This window comes from Naegleria lovaniensis (assembly GCF_003324165.1).
Source record: "Naegleria lovaniensis strain ATCC 30569 chromosome Unknown tig028, whole genome shotgun sequence".
Classification (NCBI taxonomy): Eukaryota; Heterolobosea; class Eutetramitea; order Acrasida; family Naegleriidae; genus Naegleria; species Naegleria lovaniensis.
Window position 1 is genome coordinate 138,445 of NW_025407850.1, and position 24,871 is coordinate 163,315.

General features: G+C 37.1%; 8 protein-coding genes across 8 annotated transcripts; 3 read left to right on the forward strand and 5 right to left on the reverse strand.

Annotated features, from left to right (window-relative positions):
* Positions 1-95: 95 nt before the first annotated feature.
* Positions 96-2,322, reverse strand: C9374_006591 (uncharacterized protein; the record flags this gene model as incomplete). The annotated part of the gene is made up of 2 exons (XM_044696468.1): positions 96-1,392; positions 1,442-2,322. The coding sequence occupies 2 exons, from the start codon at positions 2,320-2,322 to the stop codon at positions 96-98; spliced, it is 2,178 nt and encodes a 725-aa protein (XP_044546736.1).
* Positions 2,323-3,117: 795 nt separating this feature from the next.
* C9374_006592 (uncharacterized protein) lies at positions 3,118-4,822 on the reverse strand (the record flags this gene model as incomplete). Its single annotated transcript, XM_044696469.1, has 4 exons — positions 3,118-3,359; positions 3,499-3,877; positions 4,017-4,184; positions 4,595-4,822. 4 exons carry the CDS (start codon positions 4,820-4,822, stop codon positions 3,118-3,120), a joined length of 1,017 nt encoding a protein of 338 aa, XP_044546737.1.
* Positions 4,823-5,655: 833 nt separating this feature from the next.
* On the forward strand, positions 5,656-11,943 carry C9374_006593 (uncharacterized protein; the record flags this gene model as incomplete). Its single annotated transcript, XM_044696470.1, has 16 exons — positions 5,656-6,944; positions 7,002-8,010; positions 8,088-8,159; positions 8,213-8,306; positions 8,360-8,373; positions 8,428-8,969; positions 9,019-9,184; positions 9,241-9,504; positions 9,586-9,592; positions 9,642-9,767; positions 9,867-10,428; positions 10,507-11,126; positions 11,209-11,370; positions 11,459-11,499; positions 11,569-11,595; positions 11,689-11,943. 16 exons carry the CDS (start codon positions 5,656-5,658, stop codon positions 11,941-11,943), a joined length of 5,250 nt encoding a protein of 1,749 aa, XP_044546738.1.
* Positions 11,944-12,394: 451 nt separating this feature from the next.
* Positions 12,395-13,881, reverse strand: C9374_006594 (uncharacterized protein; the record flags this gene model as incomplete). The annotated part of the gene is made up of 2 exons (XM_044696471.1): positions 12,395-13,398; positions 13,674-13,881. 2 exons carry the CDS (start codon positions 13,879-13,881, stop codon positions 12,395-12,397), a joined length of 1,212 nt encoding a protein of 403 aa, XP_044546739.1.
* Positions 13,882-14,144: 263 nt separating this feature from the next.
* On the forward strand, positions 14,145-18,559 carry C9374_006595 (uncharacterized protein; the record flags this gene model as incomplete). Its single annotated transcript, XM_044696472.1, has 2 exons — positions 14,145-15,075; positions 15,144-18,559. 2 exons carry the CDS (start codon positions 14,145-14,147, stop codon positions 18,557-18,559), a joined length of 4,347 nt encoding a protein of 1,448 aa, XP_044546740.1.
* A 714-nt stretch (positions 18,560-19,273) lies between these two features.
* C9374_006596 (uncharacterized protein) lies at positions 19,274-20,046 on the forward strand (the record flags this gene model as incomplete). The annotated part of the gene is made up of 2 exons (XM_044696473.1): positions 19,274-19,437; positions 19,602-20,046. 2 exons carry the CDS (start codon positions 19,274-19,276, stop codon positions 20,044-20,046), a joined length of 609 nt encoding a protein of 202 aa, XP_044546741.1.
* A 162-nt stretch (positions 20,047-20,208) lies between these two features.
* On the reverse strand, positions 20,209-21,501 carry C9374_006597 (uncharacterized protein; the record flags this gene model as incomplete). The annotated part of the gene is made up of 1 exon (XM_044696474.1): positions 20,209-21,501. The coding sequence occupies one exon, from the start codon at positions 21,499-21,501 to the stop codon at positions 20,209-20,211; it is 1,293 nt and encodes a 430-aa protein (XP_044546742.1).
* A 225-nt stretch (positions 21,502-21,726) lies between these two features.
* On the reverse strand, positions 21,727-24,700 carry C9374_006598 (uncharacterized protein; the record flags this gene model as incomplete). Its single annotated transcript, XM_044696475.1, has 6 exons — positions 21,727-22,166; positions 22,232-22,354; positions 22,464-22,955; positions 23,061-23,246; positions 23,400-24,427; positions 24,522-24,700. The coding sequence occupies 6 exons, from the start codon at positions 24,698-24,700 to the stop codon at positions 21,727-21,729; spliced, it is 2,448 nt and encodes an 815-aa protein (XP_044546743.1).
* Positions 24,701-24,871: the final 171 nt, after the last annotated feature.

Consider the following 24,871-nt stretch of genomic DNA (forward strand, 5'->3'; position numbering starts at 1 on the left):
TGATCTTGCAAAGTGCTAATTCATGTCCTTGATTTGCTGATTTTTGATACCATTCCAATGCTTTGGAGTAATCTTGTGCAACACCTTGACCAAGTTCATACATGTCCAAGACTATGTTCGGCATGAGCATTTCCTTGATTGGCTGCTTTTTGAAACCATTCAAATGCTTTGGAATAATCTTGTGGAACACCATGTCCATGATAATACATCCATCCAAGCTTATTTTGTGCTTCACTATCTCCTTGATTTGCTGATTTTTGATACCATTCCAATGCTTTGGAACAATCTTCTGGAACACCTTGACCCATTTCATACATGAATCCAAGGTAGTACTGAGCATGAGCTTCTCCTTGATTTGCAGCTTGTTGAAACCATTCAAATGCTTTGGAATAATCTTGTGGAGTACCTTTTCCATGATAATACATCCATCCAATATGTGTCTTTGCGATAGCAATTCCTTGATTCGCTGCTTTTAGGTACAATTTTTTGGCTTTTGAAAAATTATTCGGAACACCCATTCCATTATGATACATCCATGCAAGACTATGCTGTCCTTGAGCATTTCCTTGATTGGCAGCTTGTTGAAACCATTGAAATGCTTTGGAGTAATCTTGTGAAATACCTTCTCCACGATAATACATCCATCCAAGGTAATATTGTGCGTCAGCATCTCCTTGATTTGCTGATTTTTGATACCATTCAAATGCTTTAGAGTAATCTTGAACGACACCTCGACCATTACGATACATGCACCCAAGGTTGTACTGTGCTTTAGCATCTCCTTGATTTGCTGATTTTTGATACCATTCCAATGCTTTGGAATAATTTTGTGGGACTCCGATTCCATGTTCATACATGTGTCCAAGGTTATTCTGTGCTTCAGCATATCCTTGATGTGCGAGGTCTTGTGTCATTTTGCTCAACTCGAAAGTTTGACTTTCAAGAGATTGATTTTCCGTTGTTGATAGTTTTTGCAAAATTTTTGAGACTGTAATTCTTTGTTCTGGTAAAAATTTCAACATAGATTCAACTATTTTCACTAACGAATCAGAATAAATTCCCTTCATGTTGACCTTGATTTGTTGTTGAATAAAATTTGGATTAATATTGTGTGCCATTAGTAAGCTTGACCATGAAACAACATGTTTTTCCAAGCTCATTAATTGATACAAAGTCACTCCAAGAGCAAACATGTCGCTTGCAAATGAAAATGGAGGACTATTATTGTTATTTTGTACGAGTTCAGGAGCAATATAGTTTGCTGTTCCGGCAAGCGAGGATGATTTGATAGAAGATGAATTTTTTGCCAAACCAAAATCTCCTAATCCAATAACAATTTCATTCTTATCAAGATCAAATTTTCTCAAGAGAATATTTTGTGGTTTGATGTCTCTGTATTAGTGATTAACGGTTAATCATGTCTCTCTATTTAAATACATACCTATGGATAATATTTTGCTCTTGAATCACTAGCAAAGCATTACAGAGCTGACGTAAAATTTCAAGGATCATATTTTCTGGTAATTTAATTCCTTTCTGGATAACAATGTCATAAAGAGATCCTGACATCAATTCCATCTCGATTACGATTACTCTTGTACTACCAGCCACAAATATATCAAAACACTTCACAATGTTTTCATGGTGACTCAATTTTTTCATCTTTGAAAACTCTTGTAAAGGCTGTTCATGATCGTCTACTTTCATAATTTTGATTGCCCTTTGTTCATTGTTATCTTTTCTCACAACGGAATATACTGAACCAAAAGATCCCGAACAAATAAAATTCAGAGATGAATATTTCTCTTTCAAATACTCTTCAGCTTGGTTTTTTTCGTACAAAGAGAGAGGTTTCTCTTCAGTGTCGACAATATATATTGGATCATATCTTTTGGTAAGCGAGTGAGAATTTGAATATTGTGAAAAGAGTTCAACTTTTTGGGAAAATGTTGCATTGTTGGAAGATAAACCTGATTCTTCAAAGCTAGTGTTGATCAAACTCTTTGAACCATCGTCAAAAGTTGTCACTTCGAAAACGAGCTCCTTTTTTTCATTTTCCACATTCGAATCACATAACTGCTTGAAAAACGGTTGAAGAGTTTTGTCATTCAAAATAGAGGATTTAAACCCTGTGTACACATTGAAATATTTGATCCGAGTTTTGGAAGAGCTGGGAATTGTGTCTTGGAAGGCGTCTTTAATTTCTTTCATCAATTGATCAAAAGTGATGTCGGAAGATATTATAATGGATACTCTATCGGTTTCTACAGAGCTCACTTTCAAACAAACAGAGATACAATGACTATTATCGTTGTTGAGCATTTTTTTTTGACAATTTATTAAATCCAATCAACAGGTTTTATTCTTAAATTCTCCAAAAAAACTAAAATTAACCAAGAATCGTGAACGGAACGTGAATGTCGAGCAAAAACGTGAAAAAACCGAAAAATGATGAGCATTTCACGAAAGTTCCAGAGAGCATTTATCAACTTGGAAAATGATGTCATCATTCGTGATGGCGTGGAAATGGTGTTTCACTCTGTTGTTGAGCACATAAGATTGTGCTTATATTTGTGGGAAAACCAACAGAAAATTAATATAAGAGAATGCAAAGAAGGAGCGTTCCAATTTGATTTCTTTGTTGGATACTTTCCTCAATCAAGCAACCCCTTACTGTAATGTTTGTCTTCACACAAACATTTAGCTGAATGGAGTACTCTCGTTGATTACTTCGCGCAACTTCTTTGCATTCTCTTATATTAATTTTCTGTGGAGAGTGGTTGTATTGAAGAAACTAAGTTTGATATCACACTCGACTTTGGACCTACCCTTGTGTCCACAGAGATGTGCCAAGCCAAACACGTCCAAAGCACATGAATTTAATTCAGAACCATGTTCTTGTCAACGCGACATTATTTGCAGATGGGCTTGGTTGTGAAAATAAGCAAAAATTACACTGCTCCTCAATCAACTCTTACAAAACTGCAACTAAATAATTTAATATACTTGTGCAAAATTCGCAAAAATCATGCCACATGCGTAAATAGGGATTTCGAAATCAAAATCTTGGTGAAATCGTATGAGTGACAATTTTCACCACAAGTGTGATTGAAAAAATTACAAAGTATAGCCCAAGTCTGTAATAAGGTTAGCAATGGCTGCCATTTGTGATCCTTGCTTGGTGGCATATGATGATCCTGAATATCCAAACCAATCGAAGCAACCTTGTGAATTCATTGGATTGAAATACGAAACAGCAACTTGTGGATACACAACAATGATATTGTTCAACTCGGCATGTTTGTTGTAACCAGCATTGGCAACATAGGAAGTACCAATGACACTAGCTCCTTGATTGCCTGTGGGTTGGAATCAAGTAAAGCCCAGGTAAGAACAGGTGGAATGGGTCAGGCAAGGTCAGGCAGGTCAGACAGACCAAGTCATATTGGGTCAGTTAGATTTCAGTTAAACGGTCATCCTTACACAAATTATACTTACATCCGTGGAAAGCAATGGAGATTTTACATGAAGCTCCTTGTTGACAAGCAGTAGGAATATAAATGTAGCCATTGGAATCGAGAGAGCTTGCGCTATATCGTCCACTTTGCTTGTAGGTGAACAAGTTTCCACTCACAGCACTTCCTCCAGTCTTAAAGTCAGGATAAACTTGCTTGAAAACGTTGCCTGCACCATCAATACCACAATTGTTAATGTAAGGGGAACCCAAATATCCACACGAGTTTCCATAGTCGTTGGTGATCATGGAGTGTTGAGCTGGAGTGTTGAAATCAGTCACAATGTTCGACTTGCTCACTCCAAAATTGTTCGTATATTGATCGAGGAGCTTGGTCATGACTCCTTGAGCAACCACAGAGTCCTATTGTGTAGCATTTGGCAACAAGATTTTTCAAATGGTTGGGAAGGCATTAATACATCAATCAAGTGTATCCACAAGGTAATTAACATGATACCATGTTCAGTTCCAAAAAATTTCACTATTCTCACACACAACCTACCTGAGTACCAGAGAACAAGTAAATCTTGTGATTCTTAATGTTGGATGTAGGATCAATAAGCCCTTGCTTCTCATAAGAGGATACAGTGGCAGCAATTGAGCTGAGGGAAATGCTCGATGGTGACTTCATACAAGCCATGAGAGCGGTCAACATTTGTCCTTGAGCGCACTAGAGACACACCATTGTGTTTTTGGTAAGTTGTGTGTTTTGAGAAGATCAAGAACAGCAACAACGACAATTCGCGTTTTTCGGTCAATTTCAAAATCATCGTGATGATGGAAATGAACAAGAGAGAACCGTCATCACGCCAATTAAAAAACAACGAATTGTCCAATATGGAGGATGAACCAAAAGCAAGCCAAGCACAATAGAACATGATACCCACGAGTTGGAGATTGAAAGTGAGCCAATCGTGTTAACAACAATATAGTGAGCCAAGAAGGGTGTGATGAAAAATATTTTCATCATCATAGCAGATTAATCCGAGTTTTTCATCACAGAATAGTACGTGAAGAGTAAAAAACAGGCAATAGGAAGGAATACATCTCTCAAAAAGAACTCAACAAGTAGCTACTTACATCATATGGACCTCCAGCAATAATACCACTTCCTTTCACGGACTTGGAAAAGGCCACTTGAAATTGAGCTGCCATAAAGCCTCCAGCAGAAATTCCTGAAACACTCAATGAACCAGGTTCAATATTGTATCGTTTGATATCAATCTGTTCTTGTGCGAGAACCAAGGTCATCATCATGGCGGCAATCACGACCACAACAGCAGCTGCAGAGGAAGGAAGAAGATTCATTTTTGTTTTTGCTATGGAGAGCGAGGTCGAACGTTTGAAAAAAGATTTTTCGCTATTCGCCCACCATAACACTCGTCATGAGGATTCGCGAAAAACTCTGAATCAACTCGCGTATTGTTGTAATCTGCAACTCCAAACCTAAAATGGACCCGTTATATCAACGTTGCTGGGTCATGGAAAGGAAATTAGCAGGAAAACTCCTGTCTTGCTGTATAAACTCCTGTGAATACAATGCAAATTATGGTGGTTTGATTGTTGACCCTAATTCTTCAATTTACTTTAAGATCAAAATTAACAGAATTTCATACGCAGCAAATAATCTTCTCTCATCTCAAGACATTTCACAAGTTTTGATTTAACAAAAAATGAGTTGACACGACACAATTGTCATTACACATGAAAGACAATAATTGAATTATAGAAGATCAATTGACAACTCCATCATAATCAATTTGGAGCTCAAAAAAACAAGTGAATCTATCCTTGCACACCAAATCCCGAATAATGATTGAACAATAATTTTTTCAAACCATGCTCAAACCAATCAAGTATCATTATCATCACAAATATATTTATTTGAATAACACATTTTACAGGACAAATTCGGTACTATTGCTTTTAAATTGGAAATTTCTTGGTTCGTTTGGACATGATCAAAGGGTCCGAAGAACACTTAAAAAAAAATCCAAAACACTCGTCGTTCTTGTTGGCGAACATCAAGCCTTAGTATTTTCTACAAGTTGAGCCTGCCTTGCAAGTACTATCAGGCTCATCAGCCAATGGAATATTCCGTACCGTATAATTGAATTCAAGATTCGAATCTTATTGTTGAAATGAGTTCAAGTGATACAGGTACTAGCAGTGCCTCATCATCGGCCTATCAATTTTCATTGGCCTCTCAAATTAAGGAGCATGTCATTTCGAAACTGGTTCAGCTGCGCCATACAAAGCCGATGAAAAGTTGGAAAATTTTGACCATCTCGACCATTGTTGAGATTTGCTTTTATTATTGTGTATTCATACTACCGACCCTTCGAGATTATAATTGGGGAAACATTGGACAATATGTACTTGTTGTTTTGAACTTTCCCAATACGCTACTGTTGCATTGGCTTTCCTATTCCCAATCCTTGATTGCTTCTATTGTAATGATGAGCATTGTCGGAATCTCCTTTGTGATATTGGCCTTCACCTTATTCATCTATTCATCAAGTATTAAGAAGATACGATCAAAAATACGACAATTACTTCTGATATTTCTCTATCTATGCAAAATGTTTAACATGGCGATATTATTTGTTTGGGTAGGATTTTTCGATTGCAGTTTATCAATCATGTTACCTTATTCATCTAGCAATGTATTGAACCGTTTCCAATCGCCCCAAGTGGCTTGCCTTGCCTCTACCAACACTACCATGATAGGGCTCAGTATTTTCTTCATTATTGCTCTCTACGTGTTGGTACTTGTGGCAGAAGTGGTGACATTTGATACCCATCCTCAAAGCACAAAAAATTTATTTTCAAATTCATCAATGACATTCCCTCTTTTCGTTCGAACGATGTCATTTGTAAGCATGATACAAATGTTTGCCATTCCACAAAGCTATACCTTCATTTCGGCTATTGTCAACATGGTAATTTCTCTGGCCTATGTTGCCTTACTTTTCCAAACTCTTCCATTTAATAAGAGATGGATGAATTCGGTATTTTGTGGATGGGCTTTTGGACAATTTGGAGCAAGTTTAGGTGCTTTGATCACGTCGCTTGCTAATTCTCATAACGATCCAAACATGGGAATTGGATTTGTTGGCTTGACTGTTGGGTTGTTAATTATTGGATTTTGTTTTGGAGTAATATCTATGGAACTGTACACGAGATGGCTATTACATGGTCTCGTCAAGCAAATTGTGGATCATGCATTGAGTATTGAGGGAGTTGAGGAGGAGGCGAAATTACTTAAAACTTCGAATGAACCAAAAACGCTACCAATGGGAGCTCTGACAGAGTCTCTTGGGTTCATTTATCACCACATGAGCAAGAGCCAAAATTTCAAAGCTCTGTGCTTACTATTCAAGTCCGCTCTACAGGACTTACAAAAAGAGCAGATCATTGATAACATTCGGTAAGTTGTGACAAAGCGTTTCGAGTTGATAACGGGCTTACCAATTTGTACAAATAGATGTGTATATTCTGACATTGCATTTTCATTTGCAAAAATCACACTACAACACAAATCAGATGAACCAAGAGTCGTAATTGGAGCTGCTGAAGTGTTTGCGTTTGCTAAAGGACCAGACTCTAATACTCACACTGTCAGTGTTGAGCTTCTTATGAAATTACAGCGCTCAACATTTAACGTTTTTACTATTTTTGCCTGCGCAGTCAAGATTAAAGAAGTTCAAGCATTATCTGACAATTCACGTACTGATTCAGCTGCCTCAAAGAATTATACCAGCATTCAAACCATCAAAAGGAATCAAGAATCATTGCTTTCCTTATATAGAGACTTTTGGAAAGAAATGCTTAATGACCCAATTAGCGTTTCAAATTTAACTAAAATTTCCAAGAAAATCAATGATTTGATCGAAGAAAGCGAATCATTATTTAATCAACTACTGCATCACAAGACCAGGTCAATTTTACAGCTGTATGCGTCATTTATTGAGCTTATTTATTTCGATAAGGAGTTGGCTCAAACTTTCTATCAGGAAGCAAACTCTTTAGAGGAGCAGCGTTATAAACCTAGCATGGCGCCATCTATCAAATACGTCAAACCAAACAAGATCAAACCATCAGATGATCAGATATCAATCCATGATCATGAAGAAATGTTACGCCCAATGAGTACACGTAATTTAGATACATTATCTTCATTTGGCAATAATATGGACTCTCATTTGGACGGTCCACACATGCCCGAAGAATGCCCAAGCGAGGTACTTAGCCCAGAGATGAAAAAAGACTTTCTCTTTAGGAATGGACTCAAATCTCCTCGCTCAAACAGTTTGCTACGTACACTCTTTATCATTTATGTTCTTATTGGTGTGGGTCTGATATCTGGAGGTGTAGTAATGTCTGTATATCAATTCACATTTATCAAGACCAACATGATGAATCTCCGAACCATATGCATTCCACAACTTGCCCCTGTTTCAGTCATTCGTAATTTGAGAAGTTTTCAGAACTGGGTAAGTTGAGATTTTGTTCATGATCAACCATAACACATGAGATTGCATGCTAAACTTTAATTCTGGTTTCTCAATAGCTTGCCTTGTTTGTCATTGATGACAATCCTTGGCCAGAGTTTAGATTCGGATACAAATTTATAGAAAAAAAGGTATGGCATTGGAAACATTTTGAGCTATCGATCTCACATTTGCTTTCTAATAGGATTACATTAATGAGCACTTACAATTGTTGGAGGAAGATTTGAATGTTTTACGTGACCTGATAAAACTTGGTCAGGCTGTTGTGTTTGATGCAGGTAAGTGGGAGTAATTACAGTAATACCCTTTATCAAATCTAACTATATATCAGCAACCTATACTGAGGTAAGTTAAGGGCAATTTGATTTTCAATGATCACATCTTCTCCAAATGCAATAGTATGGAAAAAAGTCATATTCTCTCAACATTCCTAGCGTATTTGATGCAAATGCAACTGATTCTTGGAAAAGAAATCAATATACAGGAACTCCTAGCATTCGAAAAGCTCCCATTATTGAAATTACCAATTCTTTGATTCGATATATTGAATTGATGCGTGCTGATTTTCCTGAACAATGCGTTGCATATGTGAATCAATCATCTACCTCTGTACAAAATCAGCAATTGAAACCCACCATATCAAACTCCACATACATGAATCCAATCAGCAATTATAACTTTATGTTTTTATGGCAAAATTCAGAAAATACTGCTAAAATTTATGAAACTTTTTGCAATAACTATATTGAGAAAGTCAGAACCCTTACACAAGGCCTGATATTGCAATCGCAGTATTATTTCGTAGCTTCTTTATGCGTCTATTTGATTGTCACACTGCTCTTTATTGTTTATATGCAGTACGAGTTTTCATTTGTGACAAGGTTGATCAAAGTTATTGACAAACATATACAGAAAGACATTGTTGGAAAAATATATCAAACGTAAGTTTCATATATAATTCTAAATTGAAGTGACTTTCAATTTGTTTAGAGCGTCGCACAAAACCGAAATTGAAACGTCCTTAGAAAGAACTGTAACAGCCAAAGCATTGTCATCCAATGTCATTGTAGTGGTTGTAGTTATTGGTATTGGGCTTCTAATACCATTCTGTGTTGGAATGTTTTTTTATGAAGCTCGATTGAATGCAAAAGCTGCAGTAAGTGGATTATTTATGGCGATACTGATACTACTGACTAATGACCTGTACAAAAGCTTTTCACTTTTACTAATGTTGGGTTAAGCGCCAATATTATTGGTTATTTACAACAGTCAAGCTTCTTAATGACGGAAATGTTGACCTATTATACTCTCGGGCGGGAGAGCTTTCGCGCTGAAAACGGTACCAAGTTGGGCCTATTCTATGGTCATCCATATTTCAAAAATCACGATTTTCAAACCCTTTATGCGAAAGTTCTTTCAACGTCCAACAAGTTGTCAGACAATTGGAACGAGCTTATTTATGGAGATGTCAATAAGGTAAATTTATTGTTAATACTATTGCATTGGGTCGTTACAACCATATTTCTACTTATGAATTTTGATTAATTTCACAAACAGCCTGATGGTAAGTACTGCTAATCATGAAAGTACTGGTGACTATTTAATTAAAACAGATGACCCAGTGATAGGCTTGTACTCAGTGCTTGACGAATTATTGAAAGGACAAAGCAATTGCTCTCGTTATTTAGAACAATATAACATTGAAATGAACGCACAAAATGTCCTTGAAAACTGCACAGGTACGTTGATTAGTAGTTGCACCAAATGGTAAAACGAAACAAATCATGATTTGTGTTGTTATTGAATTGTTTCAATTTTGGAAAATTAATTCTGTAAAGGTATTGAAAAGGTGGTCACAGATTACTTGACGCAGACCACTCAAATTAGTGAGGCGACCAGAGACTTTTTTTTACATCAAACTAGTACAAACTCTACAATGATAGAGTTGGATTTGTATATGAAACACAATGATTTGTTTCGTTTTACCATTCCTATGAATAGGAAACTACAAATCTACATGCAAGAGTTTGTTCGATCCAGTGTTGAGTTGCGTGATTCCATACTAATTTCTTTGAGCGTGATTGGATTTGTATTATTGGGTGTTCTTAGTTCATTGTTACAGAAAATGTTGACCAATCGCTCCAACGTTTTGCAGAAAACGAGAATGATGCTTAATCACGTTCCAGTTGATGTTTTAGATAGAGATGACATTTTAAGAAATCTTGCATTGTACAATGCATACCCTAATATTATCTCTGAGAAAATCAAATCCACCACCGCTAAAAGAGTGTCTGATTCCACCTCATCTAGCGTTTCTAATTTAATAAGCTCACATGTTTACGGGACTATAATACTCAACGCAAGCGGAGAGATTGAAATTTTCAATTCAGCTGCCCATAGGTAAGGGTTTTTATATTTCATATTGATTTTCAAGAATATATTCTATATACGAATGTCTTTTATGCTCTGTGACAACAGATGTTTTGGTTCCAAGCCTGTGGACGTGTTAGGGCTTCCATTCTTGAAGCTTGTAGATCCATCCTCTGAGGAGAAGGTAAAAAAGACAATAGATTCAATTTATGCGAGTGCCATTAAATCTGAAAAATCAGGTGACCCATCATCATCAGCCTTAAACGAAACTCTTGATAACATACAATGCATTCGAGTGAATCAGACTAAATTTCCATCGACCTTGTCGATTTTTTCAACCAAGTTTGTGGATAAGGGAGTTGTGATCGTCATTGTGATCCGTGACATTACTTTTGAATTAAAGCAACAACTGTTGTTGGCAGAAGAGAAGAAAACATCAGAAAACCTTTTAAAGAACATATTGCCAGATGCCGTTGCTTATCGTTTGAAGAAAGGGGAAACCTTTATTTGTGACAAATTCTCAGACATTACATGCTTTTTCAGCGATATGGTTGGTTTCACCAAAATTTCCAGTAAGATGCAGGCAACGGACTTGGTCATCATGTTGAATTTCATTGTGAATGGATTTGACTCGCTTACTGAACGTTACAACGTTGAAAAGATCAAAACCATTGGAGATGCTTATTTTTGTGTTGCTGGATTGCATGGTGATTCATCAGATCATCCAGGTAAGTCTGCGGAAAAATTGACAATGTTGATACATTTCTATTTGTAATTTCTGCTATTTGACAATGGACTTGTATCTCTCAGAGCGAATGCTTCGTATGGCCATGGACACTTTCCATGTGGTTCAACAATTTAATCATGGAAAATCACAAATTGGTCCACCCTTAGATTTGATCAACATTCGAGTTGGACTCAATAACGGAGGAGTAATTGCAGGTGTTATTGGAACGAAGAAATTTGCCTATGGTAAGTCTCAACAGAAATCGAGTTGGGTGCCATAACCATGGTTTACTTGTAATTTTTTTAATCAACCTCTTTTCAACAATGAATATAGATCTTTGGGGTGACACTATCAATGTCGCCTCTCGAATGGAGGTATGTAGTTTTTTCAACATTTAACGTTTGTAAAAAAGTGCTCGTTTGTTTCAACATGATGTTGTTCAGTCTACGTCTCTACCAGGTAGAATTCAGGTGAGTATTGATCATTTGAAAGACTGTTATAATTATATTATGACTATTGTCCATCCATTTTTATGAAACAATTTGTGTCTTATTAAAATTTAGATTTCCAGATCCACCTATGAGAGAGTATATGATTTAGGTTTTGATTTTGAAGAACGAAATGTGGAAGTGAAGGGAAAAGGTATTACTCAATGTTATTTACTCCATCCATCACATCATGCCGATCCATTGGCTCCCATAAAACCTCAAGTGTTTGTTGAGCTAGGTAGTGATCACCTTGACAATTTGCCTGTCGCGACAATGAACAATGCTTCTACCATGGCGCCGTTAATTACAACTTCATTGGAGCAGAATTAATTCTACCACACTTTCGTATTGCTCCTGATGAAATGTGTCACATAATTTTTTTGATGTACTGCTCGTGACAACTGCAACCAATGAGCACAGTGAACACTAGATAGGCCAGTAGTTGTTGTTATTGGGGTGGACACCCTTAGATCATGTATATTCGGAAAAAAGATGCAGCCAGAATGGGCGAGATTTCTTGTCCAATTTGACAGCCGTTCCGTTTGGTCGCTCTTACAACTCGACCGTAAATAAAAGGAATCATGATAATTTCACAACAGATTGATGACAATTTTCCATCTAATTTTTTGACCTTTATTTTTAAAAAGTCAGGTTCCAAACTATCTCTTAGGTGATTATGAAAATACATGTTTGAACTTTCGTAGTAGTACTACTACGAAAATGCTGATGAAAGAAACGTTGAAGGATTTAACAATAATTTATTTTAAACATGAGTTGCAATTTACAACTCGTCTTTTGTTGCAGTATTTGACGATTCACCTCCAATTTGTGGGAATTCTTTAAGAGTATGGAAAGTTTGATCTCCTCCAATGACTCGATCCAACAAGATTGAGGCATCGCTCACGTTTTTAACTCCTTGCTTTGTGGCAAACTTGAGCTTGTGACCTCTGAAAACAGCCATATCGAAACCACCTTCAATGTTACTGTCTTCAAGATTGAAAAGAGTTTTGAGAGCAGAAGAGGCGCTCGATCCAGCGTTGACCTGAACAACAACATTCTCTGGATACTTTTCAGCTACTTGTTTAAGGGTTGAGACTTGTGCATCATTTTGAGCGTCCACAAATCCAATGACACACATCTTTTCACACTTCTTTGAAAAAGTGTCTTGATCCTCAATGACTGTGACCGAGTGGCTAGAGGTCTTCTTTTTCTTTGGAGGTGCCACTGGTGTGCGATCGCCCTTCTCAATATTGGACTCGATAAATTGAACCAAACTAGTCTTTTTCAATGAGGTACCGTCATATTTGATAAAATCTTCAGCGTTCTTAAATAGTAAAACAGCTGGTGTCTTGTCAATGCCGAACTTGTCCAAAAACTTGTCATCACCAACAAATGCAAAATTCACCTTCTTACTTGTAAATTCAATAGCAATGGATTTAAATAAGTTTGGATTTGCGGATTTGGAACTGAAGAGAACAACCTTGGACATGTTTTCACCCTCCTCGGTTGGTGCTAAAAATTGAGTCAATTCTTCCTCAGTCTCAATTTTCTTGACAGGATCTCTGACACCATTCAATAACGAGAGTGCAGTGCTGACAAGAGATCCAGATTCACGTGCGCCTTGATAATCCTCTGGACTTTGTTTTGAGGATTTGAAGGCCGGGAAGATTTTGATGGTTGGAAAACCCTTAATTCCATATCGTTGTGCCAATTCCTTCTCATTATCACAATTGATTCGTCCCATATTAACTACACCTCCGAGAGATTTAGCAGCCTTATCATATTCTGTATTTGTGTACGTCATGATTCCAATTTTGGATCGAGCAAGGAAATATTTCCAATGATAATTATTGATCAAGATTAAAACACAACCATAGATTAAGAAAAAAACATGGTGATCAAAGTGAACACAACCATTGATAATGTTGGAATGATCGGAAATATGTATGTTCGGAATTCAAGTGGTATGATTAAGAGAAATATCATCATGATGATAATATTCATACTGCTGCTAGTATTCTACAATTCCCTTAAGGTAAAAACTCTCTCCAAATACCTACCTGGATGAAGTCTTTGACAATGACCACACCATGGAGCAACAAATGCAACAATCCATGGAGCATCACTATTTGTTACGAGCCGATCAAAATTGTATTGAGTTAATTCAATGACGGAATCGTCCGAGCTTGCTGATGCAGCAATGGAGAAGAGAGTTAGTGCTAATACGGAAGAGGCTACAAGCAGGAAGAGAGAAGGTCGAGAAGCCATTTTTTCGAGTGTTAAAGGTCTTCGAAAAAATGTCTGAAAACCAAACCGCCCTCGGCGATGAAGACACTTATCACCTTCGCCATCACGCCTCTATCAAAGAGGTCGCTGATCGCCCGCATACTGCAAACAAATCTCTCTCTGCTCAAAAATCGGCACATGATAAATTGAGAGAGGAGATGGAAAACGAAATTTTAGAAACTCCGTCCTCCGTCAATATAGCCAATTTGTCGGTAATACAACCCAGCACTGTATGCAACTCTCCTATGTTGTCGCAACCGGAGGTCTCTAATATTACTACAACCTCTGGCGTCTCAGTTTTTAGTACCTCGGCCATGACCGACGACCATTCTACCAAACTGAAGCGACATCATAAACTCTTCAGAGTGGTGGCCTTTACTACCAACTCTGTCGAAGAAGTCCTTGCAACCGTCGCAATGAATGCCGATGCGTTGTACGGTAGTAGAGTTGTCAGTGAATTGGAGTGCATTATTCTCTTCTTCAAGTCGCGCAAATTGGCAAACCAAGCAATATCTTCTGGTGCTAAGTCCAAGCTAACCATGATTCCTCAAACCGTCAAAACGTCATTCCGTTATAAGGTCGACAAAGACTTAGATAAGACTAATATGCACTCTATTATCTCAACTCTTGGTACTTCTATCAACAACATCAATTTTAGCAAGATAGATGATCAAGAGTTTTGGGCTATTGGTACTAATATTGAATTACCAGCCAATCATTTGAAGAAATTTAAGCTTTCCAAAATGAGAACAGATATCTCTCGTTTCCGTATCGCCTTTAACGGTAAAGAAAAAGATCTTCCTAAACTCAAGGGTGCCATTAGTTCCCAATGGAAAGTCAAGATTGAGAGTATCGAGTTGGCTAATAAGGTGGCTGTTGTTGGTGTCAAAAAGGATCAAATCACCAATAACATTACCAAGTTCGTCCAAGTTGGAAATCATAGTTTCAGAAACCTCTCATTCTCTACTAGAGTTGCCAACTCCATCAGTCACAGAATGGAAGCTGTTGAAAAACAAATGTCTGAAATGTCATCAGCTCTCCAAAAATTGACAAAGGAAATGGCTGTCTGGTCTGGAAAAAAGGTCACTGAAGGCTTTAATAAGATCAACAAAGCTATTGAAGAAATTAACCAAAAAGTCAACGCTCTCTTAGGCACTACTACTCGCAAGAGTAAAAGTGGGCATAAGAAGGGCCGACATTCCCTTTAATGGCCTCTCATTCTATAAGAAACTCCTTCAATTTAGGTACTGCTAATTTCGGAGGAGTTGGCTGGGTAAAACAATCTCAATTACTTACCCTAGCCCGAAAATATGAACTGGATATCCTTAATATCCAGGAAACTCATTTAAAATCCAGTACGGAAGACTATTGGAATGTATGGTATTTCAGGTCCTTCTTTCGTGGCTACTTAGTCTATACTTCCAACGCCACCGAGGGAGATAATGGAGCAGGAATTGCTACTATTGTCAAACCGTCACCTTTTATTAAGGTACTCCAATTCATCGAGCATATTCAAGGCAGACTATCAGAAGTCATTTTGGAACATAAATGCCTAGGTGTGGTCCGTATTTTCAATTGGTATGGCCCGGCTAACAAAAACAAATTAGAATTCATGAATAAGGCTCTCAATATTATCAACATTGCTGCTCAAACAGCGGTCTTGCATGGTGAACGTATTGTCATATTGGGAGACTTGAATGCCAATACTAAAACATTCAATAAGGTATCCTATGCTGCCCATGAGCGACTATTAATTGACCAATGTGACAAATTGAAGCTCTTTGATGTTGTTCCCATTCCAAACACACCTTCGTTCTCTCAACGCAACAAATACTCTCATGGTTTTTCTCGCCCGGACCATATTATTACTTCCCACAATGATTATTCTAATGTAGATGATGTTTCTACTGCTTATTCTCACAAACTTTTAACTATCTCCTTTCCCAGTAACCCTATTTTAGACTTCCCAGAAAAGTTCAACAAATATATTATTCATCCTAAAACTCTGCAATCCAAGATGAAGGAAATTAATAACGATTTTGCTATGGACAACCCTAGCACTCTCTTAGAAGCCCAAAATACCCTTGCTAAAATTGTGAAGAAATATGGCTCTCCTAGCACCGACAAGCCTTCATTGATTACTGATAATCGTAATGTTAGACAATTTCAGACGATCATTTTTGATTTGAAACAGTATCTTTATAAGCGTAAATATGTCTCTACTGTCACCAGCCAGTTCTTGAATAATAATTTTAGCCTCAACAATATTAAGGCTAAATTAGAGGAAGCTAAAGCCTCGCTTAACAAGCTTATTGGATCTCTATTGGCTGACCGTAAACGGGTCTTCGTGAATAGAATTAACAATCTTAGCTCTAAACAACCGTACTCCTATGCCTTCAGAAAAGAATTAGTCAGTTCTTCTATACTCAATGTAGTCCAAAGTAACCATAACTCGATAATTGTAGATCATTTTTCAGCCATGTTTAACACAGAACAAGAAGTGACTAAAACCCTTCCGGAAATCAAGAAAAATAATACTGTAGCCCAATGGAAATTCCAACATATCACTGCCAAAGAGTTGGGTAAAGTTATTTCTAAAACAAAAAATTCCATGGCTGGCTATGATAATATCTCGGTGCCGTTGTTGAAAATTCTAGACAACAATTCGCTCCAAGTACTTGCAAAATGTATCAATCACACAATTGACAGTGAAATGGTTCCTAAAGAATTGGGTATTGGTATTCTACTCCCATTACCCAAAGTCAATATGCCTACAAAATTATCAGACTTTAGACCTATAGTAGTATTATCTGTGATCTATCGCCTATTTTCTTCTATTATCAACAAACAATTCATGAATATCCTTGAAGAGGCTAATTTAATCCATACTGCTCAGCGAGGATTCATGAAAAAAGGCTCAACATTAGAGCACCTTATCAATCTTCGGACTGCCCTAGCATACAAATGTCAGCACAAACAAGAAGTATTCGCTATGGCTTTAGATATCAAAAATGCTTATGGATCAGTAATCCATAAAAGATTTATCAGCATTCTCAAAAAACATGGTTTCCGTAGCTCTGTCATTAATCTCTTGACATCCATGATTTCCAATAGCGTTATGAAAGTACTAGTTAACGGATTCCTATCCTCCCCTTTCGATGCGAATGTTGGAGTCCCACAAGGCGACCCTTCAAGTCCAGCATGGTTTAATCTCTATATTAACTCCTCAACTAATATACAAGAAAAACTAAAAGGAGTCCAAATATTTGATATTACTATCCTTTTATTATTATATGCCGATGATATTTTATTGATAGCTAATACTAAGATTGAAATGAATTCCTCTCTTAAAAGCCTCGGCCGAGAGTTAAAGAAAATAGGACTCGCTTTAGCTCCCAAGAAATGCAAGCTCTTAGCTATTACAGCTAAATCTAAACTATCTAAAGCCCTAGTCACTATTGGACAGGATACAATTGCCTCGTCTACTTCTATTGAATACCTTGGGGGTATATGTACCTTTAAGGATAATCTTTCTTGGTCCTCTGATAACCCAGTCAACAAAATCTCGAATCGACTTGCATCAGCTAAAACTTCTAATCTATATCTCAACAGTATCACCACTACAATTATGTCTAAAATTATATCATTGCCTAGATATGCCTGTAGCTTCAATGGAATCAGTAAGAATTCTCTAGACAAAGCAGATATTATGGTTGCTAATTTTATCAGAAAGGCTATTGGATTAGATTACACATTATCAAAATCAGTCGTTTTTAATTGCAAACAAATTGGGGGTCTTGGTATTACTCGCCCCTCTATTTTATTCTCTATTGAACCTATTTGCACAGCAGTTAGATTATTCAATTCCTCATCCTCCATCACCAAAAATATAGCTTTGGCTGCTTGGAAAGATACTACTTTTAACGAACCATTTTGGAACCACGTGAAAAATATTGCTGCTCAAAATAATTGGTCTCTCCAATACATTGATGAACGATATTCATTTGTCAATGAATACGAAACCCCTGTCGACCCTAGAACTGAATTGCTAAACAGTGATAGATCAACCATGAGCATTTCTGGCCTTGGAACCTTAGACCATAATAGAATCTGGCATCCATGTACCATCTCCTTTTGGAACAATTATTCACTCAAACCATTCCAGCAACGACTGTTATTTGCTCACCTGCACAAAGCAGAAATCCTTAGAAATTTCGGAAAAGATTACCCTAATTGCCACATTTGCAACACCAAAGCCAACTGGGAACATGTATTCACCTCATGCGCCATGTGTAGCCCAGAAATCAAATCATTATACACAAAATGGGACAATAGTTCCCTCAAATTCAACGCCCCGCTTGTCAGACTTCCCTCTAACCATTCTCTCTCTTGTATTCCAATGGAGTGGAATGGTAGTATCAAAGACGAATCTCTCCAACAACTAGACCTATCTCCCCCAGCCTTGACTGATTGGCTAAATGAAATATATCTCTCATTCGCTGCTTATGTTGGCAGTTGTTACAAAAACGCCACTTGGAACAGTTCTACTGTACTCAAGAAGGCTAGAGGATATATAATTAAACCCAAAACTGCAAAATTTGCAACTGCTTGGGAAACATGTAGCAATCAGCTTGGCGAACTCAACTCCGACAACATTTAAACCCCACACATACACACCCATTAGACACACTCTCGTCGGACAATTGAGTACCTATAATTTGTTTATTCTTCAATAAACCCATCCCTGTATTTTTTCGAGTGTTAAAATTCCGACGACTTGGACACGTGTTTCTACAAGGGTATTACTTAAAAATGTAATGAAAAAACATTGCCGACACCAGGGATCGAACCAGGGACCTTAAGATCTTCAGTCTTACGCTCTCCCAACTGAGCTATGTCGGCTTCTTATAAATGTATCACTATACTTAAGAATATACTAAAGAATGACGAGTAATGCTGGCTGCCGTAAAAATCAAAACTGACCCCTGCTCCGGAGGGGTATCTCCGCACCCTCATTTTATCGCTGCAGAATCTTTAATCGAATATTTTTTGCAGGCAACTGACGGCGGAGCGCTAGTTATTGCAAAGTATTGGTGTCCTTGTATTGGAGTACAACAATCGCTTTTGAGAATAAATTGCTAGCCTTTGAATTTTGAAAATATTTGAGAGTATCACGAGTTGTATACAGTGGAACTTTCCGTTGAAACCTTATACAATTTAAGAGTTGGCTTACACCTCTCACTTTGGTAATTAGCCAAAACAAAAAAATACATTGCGACAGCACAACACTACCCAACGTGCCTTGTCCAATCATAACTCACTCCAATTTCCAAACCAGCGAATCAACATCTTACTCTCAAACCACACGAAAAAAATGGCAGATTTCGAAGGAGCCTATCAACTCGTTCACTCACAATTGCAAGCTCTTGATAAGAATTTGTTTTATCATAATATTGGACATACATTTGAAGATGTTCTTCCGACTGCAATCATGTTGGCGAAAGAGGAAGGTCTGAATGAAGACGACATATTGCTAGTGTAGGTTTTGTTTTTTGAATGTACGACGACATCTTCTCAATTTAATTAAATATTCCAATGCACATTTCTATTCATCATATTCCAATGCACACGGGTCATGATACAAACATAAATATTCACCAATACATTTACTCGAACGCTCTTGATTTGACACTCTAATCTAGAAAAACCGCAGCTCTATTCCATGACACTGGTTATCTCGATCAGTATCCCAAGAATGAACCTAAAGGTTGTGAAAGAGTTCGTCAATACTTGCCTCAATTTGGATACTCGGAAGATCAAATTGAAAAAATTTGTAAATGCATCATGGCCACTATGGTTCCTCAAAATCCAGGTGACTGTCGCTTGTGTCAAATTTTGTGTGATGCAGATTTGGGTCATTTAGGAACGGATCTTTATTTCTTAAAATCGGAATGTCTCAGACTTGAATTGGAAAGAGTTCACAAAAAGCCAATCACACCTCGAGATTGGCACATTTCCAATTTGGACTTTCTTCAAAAACATCACTACTTTACCAATGCTGCTAAGAAAATCATGCAACCTGTGAAGGAACAAAATTACAAGCTCAATGAATGTTTGGTGTATGGTCATTCAAATAATAATAAATAATGTACAAGTCACAAAAAAGCCTCTGTACCGTCACACTGACAAAATTGATGGATACCACTATTAAGGTGAAAATTGTTGCGTTCAACATTGAAAATGGTTGATATCAAAAGTCATATTCTCATTTCCATCCCCTCAATAAACCACAGTTACTTTTACAAGTAATTAATAATGATTCTGGGCAGGAAATGAAGGCGGATGGTTGGGAGTTGAGACAATTTCAACTGCGACATCCTCGACACTCGAACTACTAAGAGTATTCTCATGATCTTCATCGTCACTATGTTGATAAAAATACTTTTCATCCACATGAAATGATTTATCATTCCTCAACACTTGAGTCGATGACAATATTCCTTGATATTGCATGGGTGAAAGCATGACATGACTGCTGCCACTACTATTCGCTCCCGAATTTCTAAATTTCGATGGTGACTTGTTAGCATTCGAATAATAATAACCATTTCCAATAGATTCTCTCTTTCGATCTGTACTTCCATAATTTAAAATTCCCTCAATACTACTCGAATGATTAAGGCCAAATCTCGCTCCACCCTCATTACTGCTACTACTGGTATATCCATCTTCACTCTCTCCACTACTGCCATACATCGTGATCATTTTGTGTAACATACTCTTACGGAAGAGTTGTCTTCGTTTTCGTTTCGTTTTCTTGTACTCGACACAGAAACGACAAAAATTCGTACAAAAGATTCCAACAGAAATCAATACGAGCAAAAGTAGACATGCTCCAGCACCAATGACACCCAATCCTACAATGGTATAAAAGTGAATGAGATTGGTTTTTTCAAAGGAAACATTCTTTGGATTGCGAGGATCATAGAAACAAGGGACACGATCTTGTAGGGTATAGTTGGCATAGGGAGAGTCTCGAGGAAAGGGAATGATGGATGATTTGATGGTGGTTTCTGCTGAAATTGGGTGTTGTTGTTGTTGTTCCGAAGAGGGAATGGTGAAGGAAACAGAGTAGGTACATTGTGTCGTGATGAGGCTTGCGTGTTTGGTGTTATCGGATGATGATGATGATTGTACAGTAAAAGTGGAATGAGAGGAGTGTACGAACAATGATGATGATGATTGAGAGAGGGAAGAAGCCTTGTGGTGTGGTTGAGCCAATAATTTTCGTTCTGATGATGATGAAAATGTATGAATTTCTTCTTCTTGATGGTGATGAGAATGAATGACTCTCCTCTCGTGATGATGAACCAGATTGTTGTTCTTGTTATTGGTAATACATTGTAATTTAGAAAGAATGATGCATGTGGCTGGAGAGGTGATATTATCACTCGGCGATGTCATAAAAACTACCAATCCGACAATGAGCACTGCAATGGCAGGCAATAAACAAATCCCGATACAAATTCCATGAAGAATGAGCTTAAAGGGAGAAACGTTCTTGAAGAGAAGCCGAGAAATATCTCGTTTGGTAAATCTCATAATATATTATAGTGCCTTGATCCAACAATAATTTTAATTCAGGCGTTGTGATGATAAATCGGAAAATGGTTGAGTGTGAAAAAATATTTTTCTTTTGTTTTTGAAAAATTTCAAATTTCAAATTCTTACGAGAAAAAGATCTTCATTCCTGAATTGGCTCATTAAAAAAAAGAAGCCTTATACAATCAAGTTGATCCATTGAATTCTCAATGTAAGGACTACCCATTAAAAAATCTTTGCTGGAGGAATAAAGGAAACTTGTTGATTCACAACAATTTGCTTCTTAGATCCAAAAGAATCTTCAATGGTGAAGGAGGATCGATGGGTTGGTAATTGTGACACTGTAATGGTTGCCTTTGTTCCATCAAACCATAAATCAAATTTTCCTCCTACATAATGTACGCCTCGTAATTTCATTGTTGTCACATTGAGTTGAGTGAATGGTTGTGGATTTAGTAACAAGTAATCATCGTAGGCTTTTAAACCTCCATAACCATTTTGAACACTCTGTAAAAATCCACCTGCTCCAGTTAAAAAGTTAAAAGATCCCATATCTAGAAAATGTTTATAAGGATCTGGTGTCTCTGAAATGATGTTAAATGGAGGATGAATATTAAGAAGAGATCTTCTGAAGGCTTCTCCAGCCAATGAATAATTTTTCAAATCTGTCATAAAATGTCACATACAGCAGCCATGTATCAAAAACTAGACAATCATATTGAACACTTACCCAAATAGGTTATCGTGTGCATGGAATAGGTCATTGCAGGTCCTTCTGACCACATATATTTTTCATAATATCGAATGTCATTGTATCTGACATGGGGTGGCATTGGGAACATGAGAGGATATCCTGTTTGTTCACGCCATGTACAGTTCCATTGAAAATTATGAATTTTGAAATCACAACATTGTGAAACGAGTTTGTGTCATCATCTCATTCTTGAATGATATATACATACCTAGCAAGACGACATCTGCTTGTTTGACATACTCCATGAAATAAATATTTCCCTTTGGAAAGCCATCATATTCTGGATGAATCTGATTGACTTCATCGAACAGAATGGTCATGTTATTTGCAATTGCATCAAATAATGGAGTGTCTTGCTTTCCAAGAGCACGTGCTGCCTTATTTGCAAATCGAAGTGAAATTTGAGCAACAGCATTGGTAAAGACATTATTATCCACACCACTGTACCATGGAAAACCAATTCCAAATTCATCCGGTCCAACCACTCTATGAATCTCGTAGAGTCCAAACGTGTTTCGAGTGACACGACTTGCCCAGAATTTTGCAATTTCAGAAGCAATTGGATAGCCACGTGTGGAAAGCCAATTCAAATCTTTGGTCAATTGCCAATACAATTGAAGAGCAAAAGCAATGTCTCCTGTGATGTGCTGTTCCAATTCATTAAATAGTGCAATTAAATCTACTTCTCTTCCACTGTATCCTAATATCAAGAATTTTTCAAATATTGCATGTTGTAGTAATGATAGAAATAATATGGACAAATTTCACTACGTTAACATATTTCCATAGGATATCCTCCACTTACCTGATTGGAAAGGATACATGGCACCAGCATAACCATATCTTTGAGCATGGTGTAGGGCTTGCTGAAGTCTCTCAAATCTGTACTCAATGAGACCATGAGCCAACTCTGGATACAAGTAAACGAGGGAAGGTAATACAAAGCATTCTTGATCCCAAAACATGAGCCCATTATATGAATTAGTTGCAACTATGGGCAATGTTATATTTCACAATTATATTTCATGTTACATGCATGTAATTGTTACCAAAGTAATCAACGATTTGAAAATTCGATGAATATTCGTTTCAATGTAAACGTGTGAAAATAAGATGTATGACAATACCATCAAAGTCTACATACCTCCTCCAGGTGATATTCCCCAATGATAATCCTTCCGTGTAGCACTTAACATGTAATACAATGTGCTATTGACCATTGCAGCCAGTGAGACATTTCCACCTAACTCAATTCCACTCTTCCACAATTCGGCCCATTCTCGAGTGTGATTATTCATTAATTCTTGTGGGTCCATTGAAATTCCTTTCATAAAATCTGTTGCTGCTTCTAACAGAGGATCCACAGAATCAATCGTCGATCGAATGGCAGTGATATGTGTGAAAATGCTTCTCGAATTTGCCTTTACCTGTATAGGCAAAGAAGATGAAATTATCGATGTCACAAATGCAACTTTCACACGTTCCGATTCTGGTGTCTCCAATTCAACGAGCTCTCCAACTTGACACATGATATTCGGCCATGAAATTGGACATTTCACCTCACTAAATGAAATATCCTTACTTGGTGGTGTCACCACTTGCATGAGTCCAATCTGAACATTATTTCTTCCATTCCTATTATCGACATCTAATTGATGTACCAGCAATGATCGAAACACACGATGAGCATAATATCGTTGCTCGACTTTTAAATCCTCCAGTTCTGTAGAAATTCCAACAAATCTTCTCAAATACATGGCCCGTTCCATATCCAATGCTGATCCAACTCCTTTCAATGTAACCGTTCCATCCATTTCACTTTCATTCAACTTGACATGAATGTTCATCATGGATGGAATTCGGGCTCTTCTCGAATGAAAACCAATCAATTGATCGAGAATGACTTGCTGTCCCACATACACTCCACCCATAAAGACATCGGCACTATCAATGACCGTTCCAATATAACCATTGGAAATGGATGGAAGATAATTGGGATCGTTGGGTTCGGAGGGAGTGGCTAAGAGTTGAGCCTGTGCCATTCGTTCTTTCCAATCATCATTGTTATTATTATTATTATTATCATTGTAGTTGGGGTAACGGAATGATTGATGTTCTTGTTGTATGAAATGTTTTAAATCATTAGAAATTCCGTTGAATGGAATGTTAAGCCTAATAAGATTGATCATCATTCAAATATATTGAAATACATAATAATTGAAATCATTCTCAATAAATACGATCCTAATATCACGTGAACACGTACGAAGAAACTAATTGAATTTCCTCCTCCACAAAATTCAATACGAAGATCATCATCATCATGATGAAAAAAATTAGAGTCTTCTTGTTCATCATGATGGTGGTGATTTGTCGGGATGAATATGAGGAATTATCAGCTCTTGGGACTTGATGTCCTCGTTGATGAAAGGATGATTCATTCATTCGTTCCGACAAGATGATTTTTTCATGAATTATTGAAATTCTCATGACAGGAGTCGTTTGGGTTTTTCAAAAATTGAAAAAGAATTACATAATGGTGATCATGATCATCCAATAATGAATAAGGATCAAAGACTCTATTATTGGTTCTTCCTTGAATATACAATAATTGAT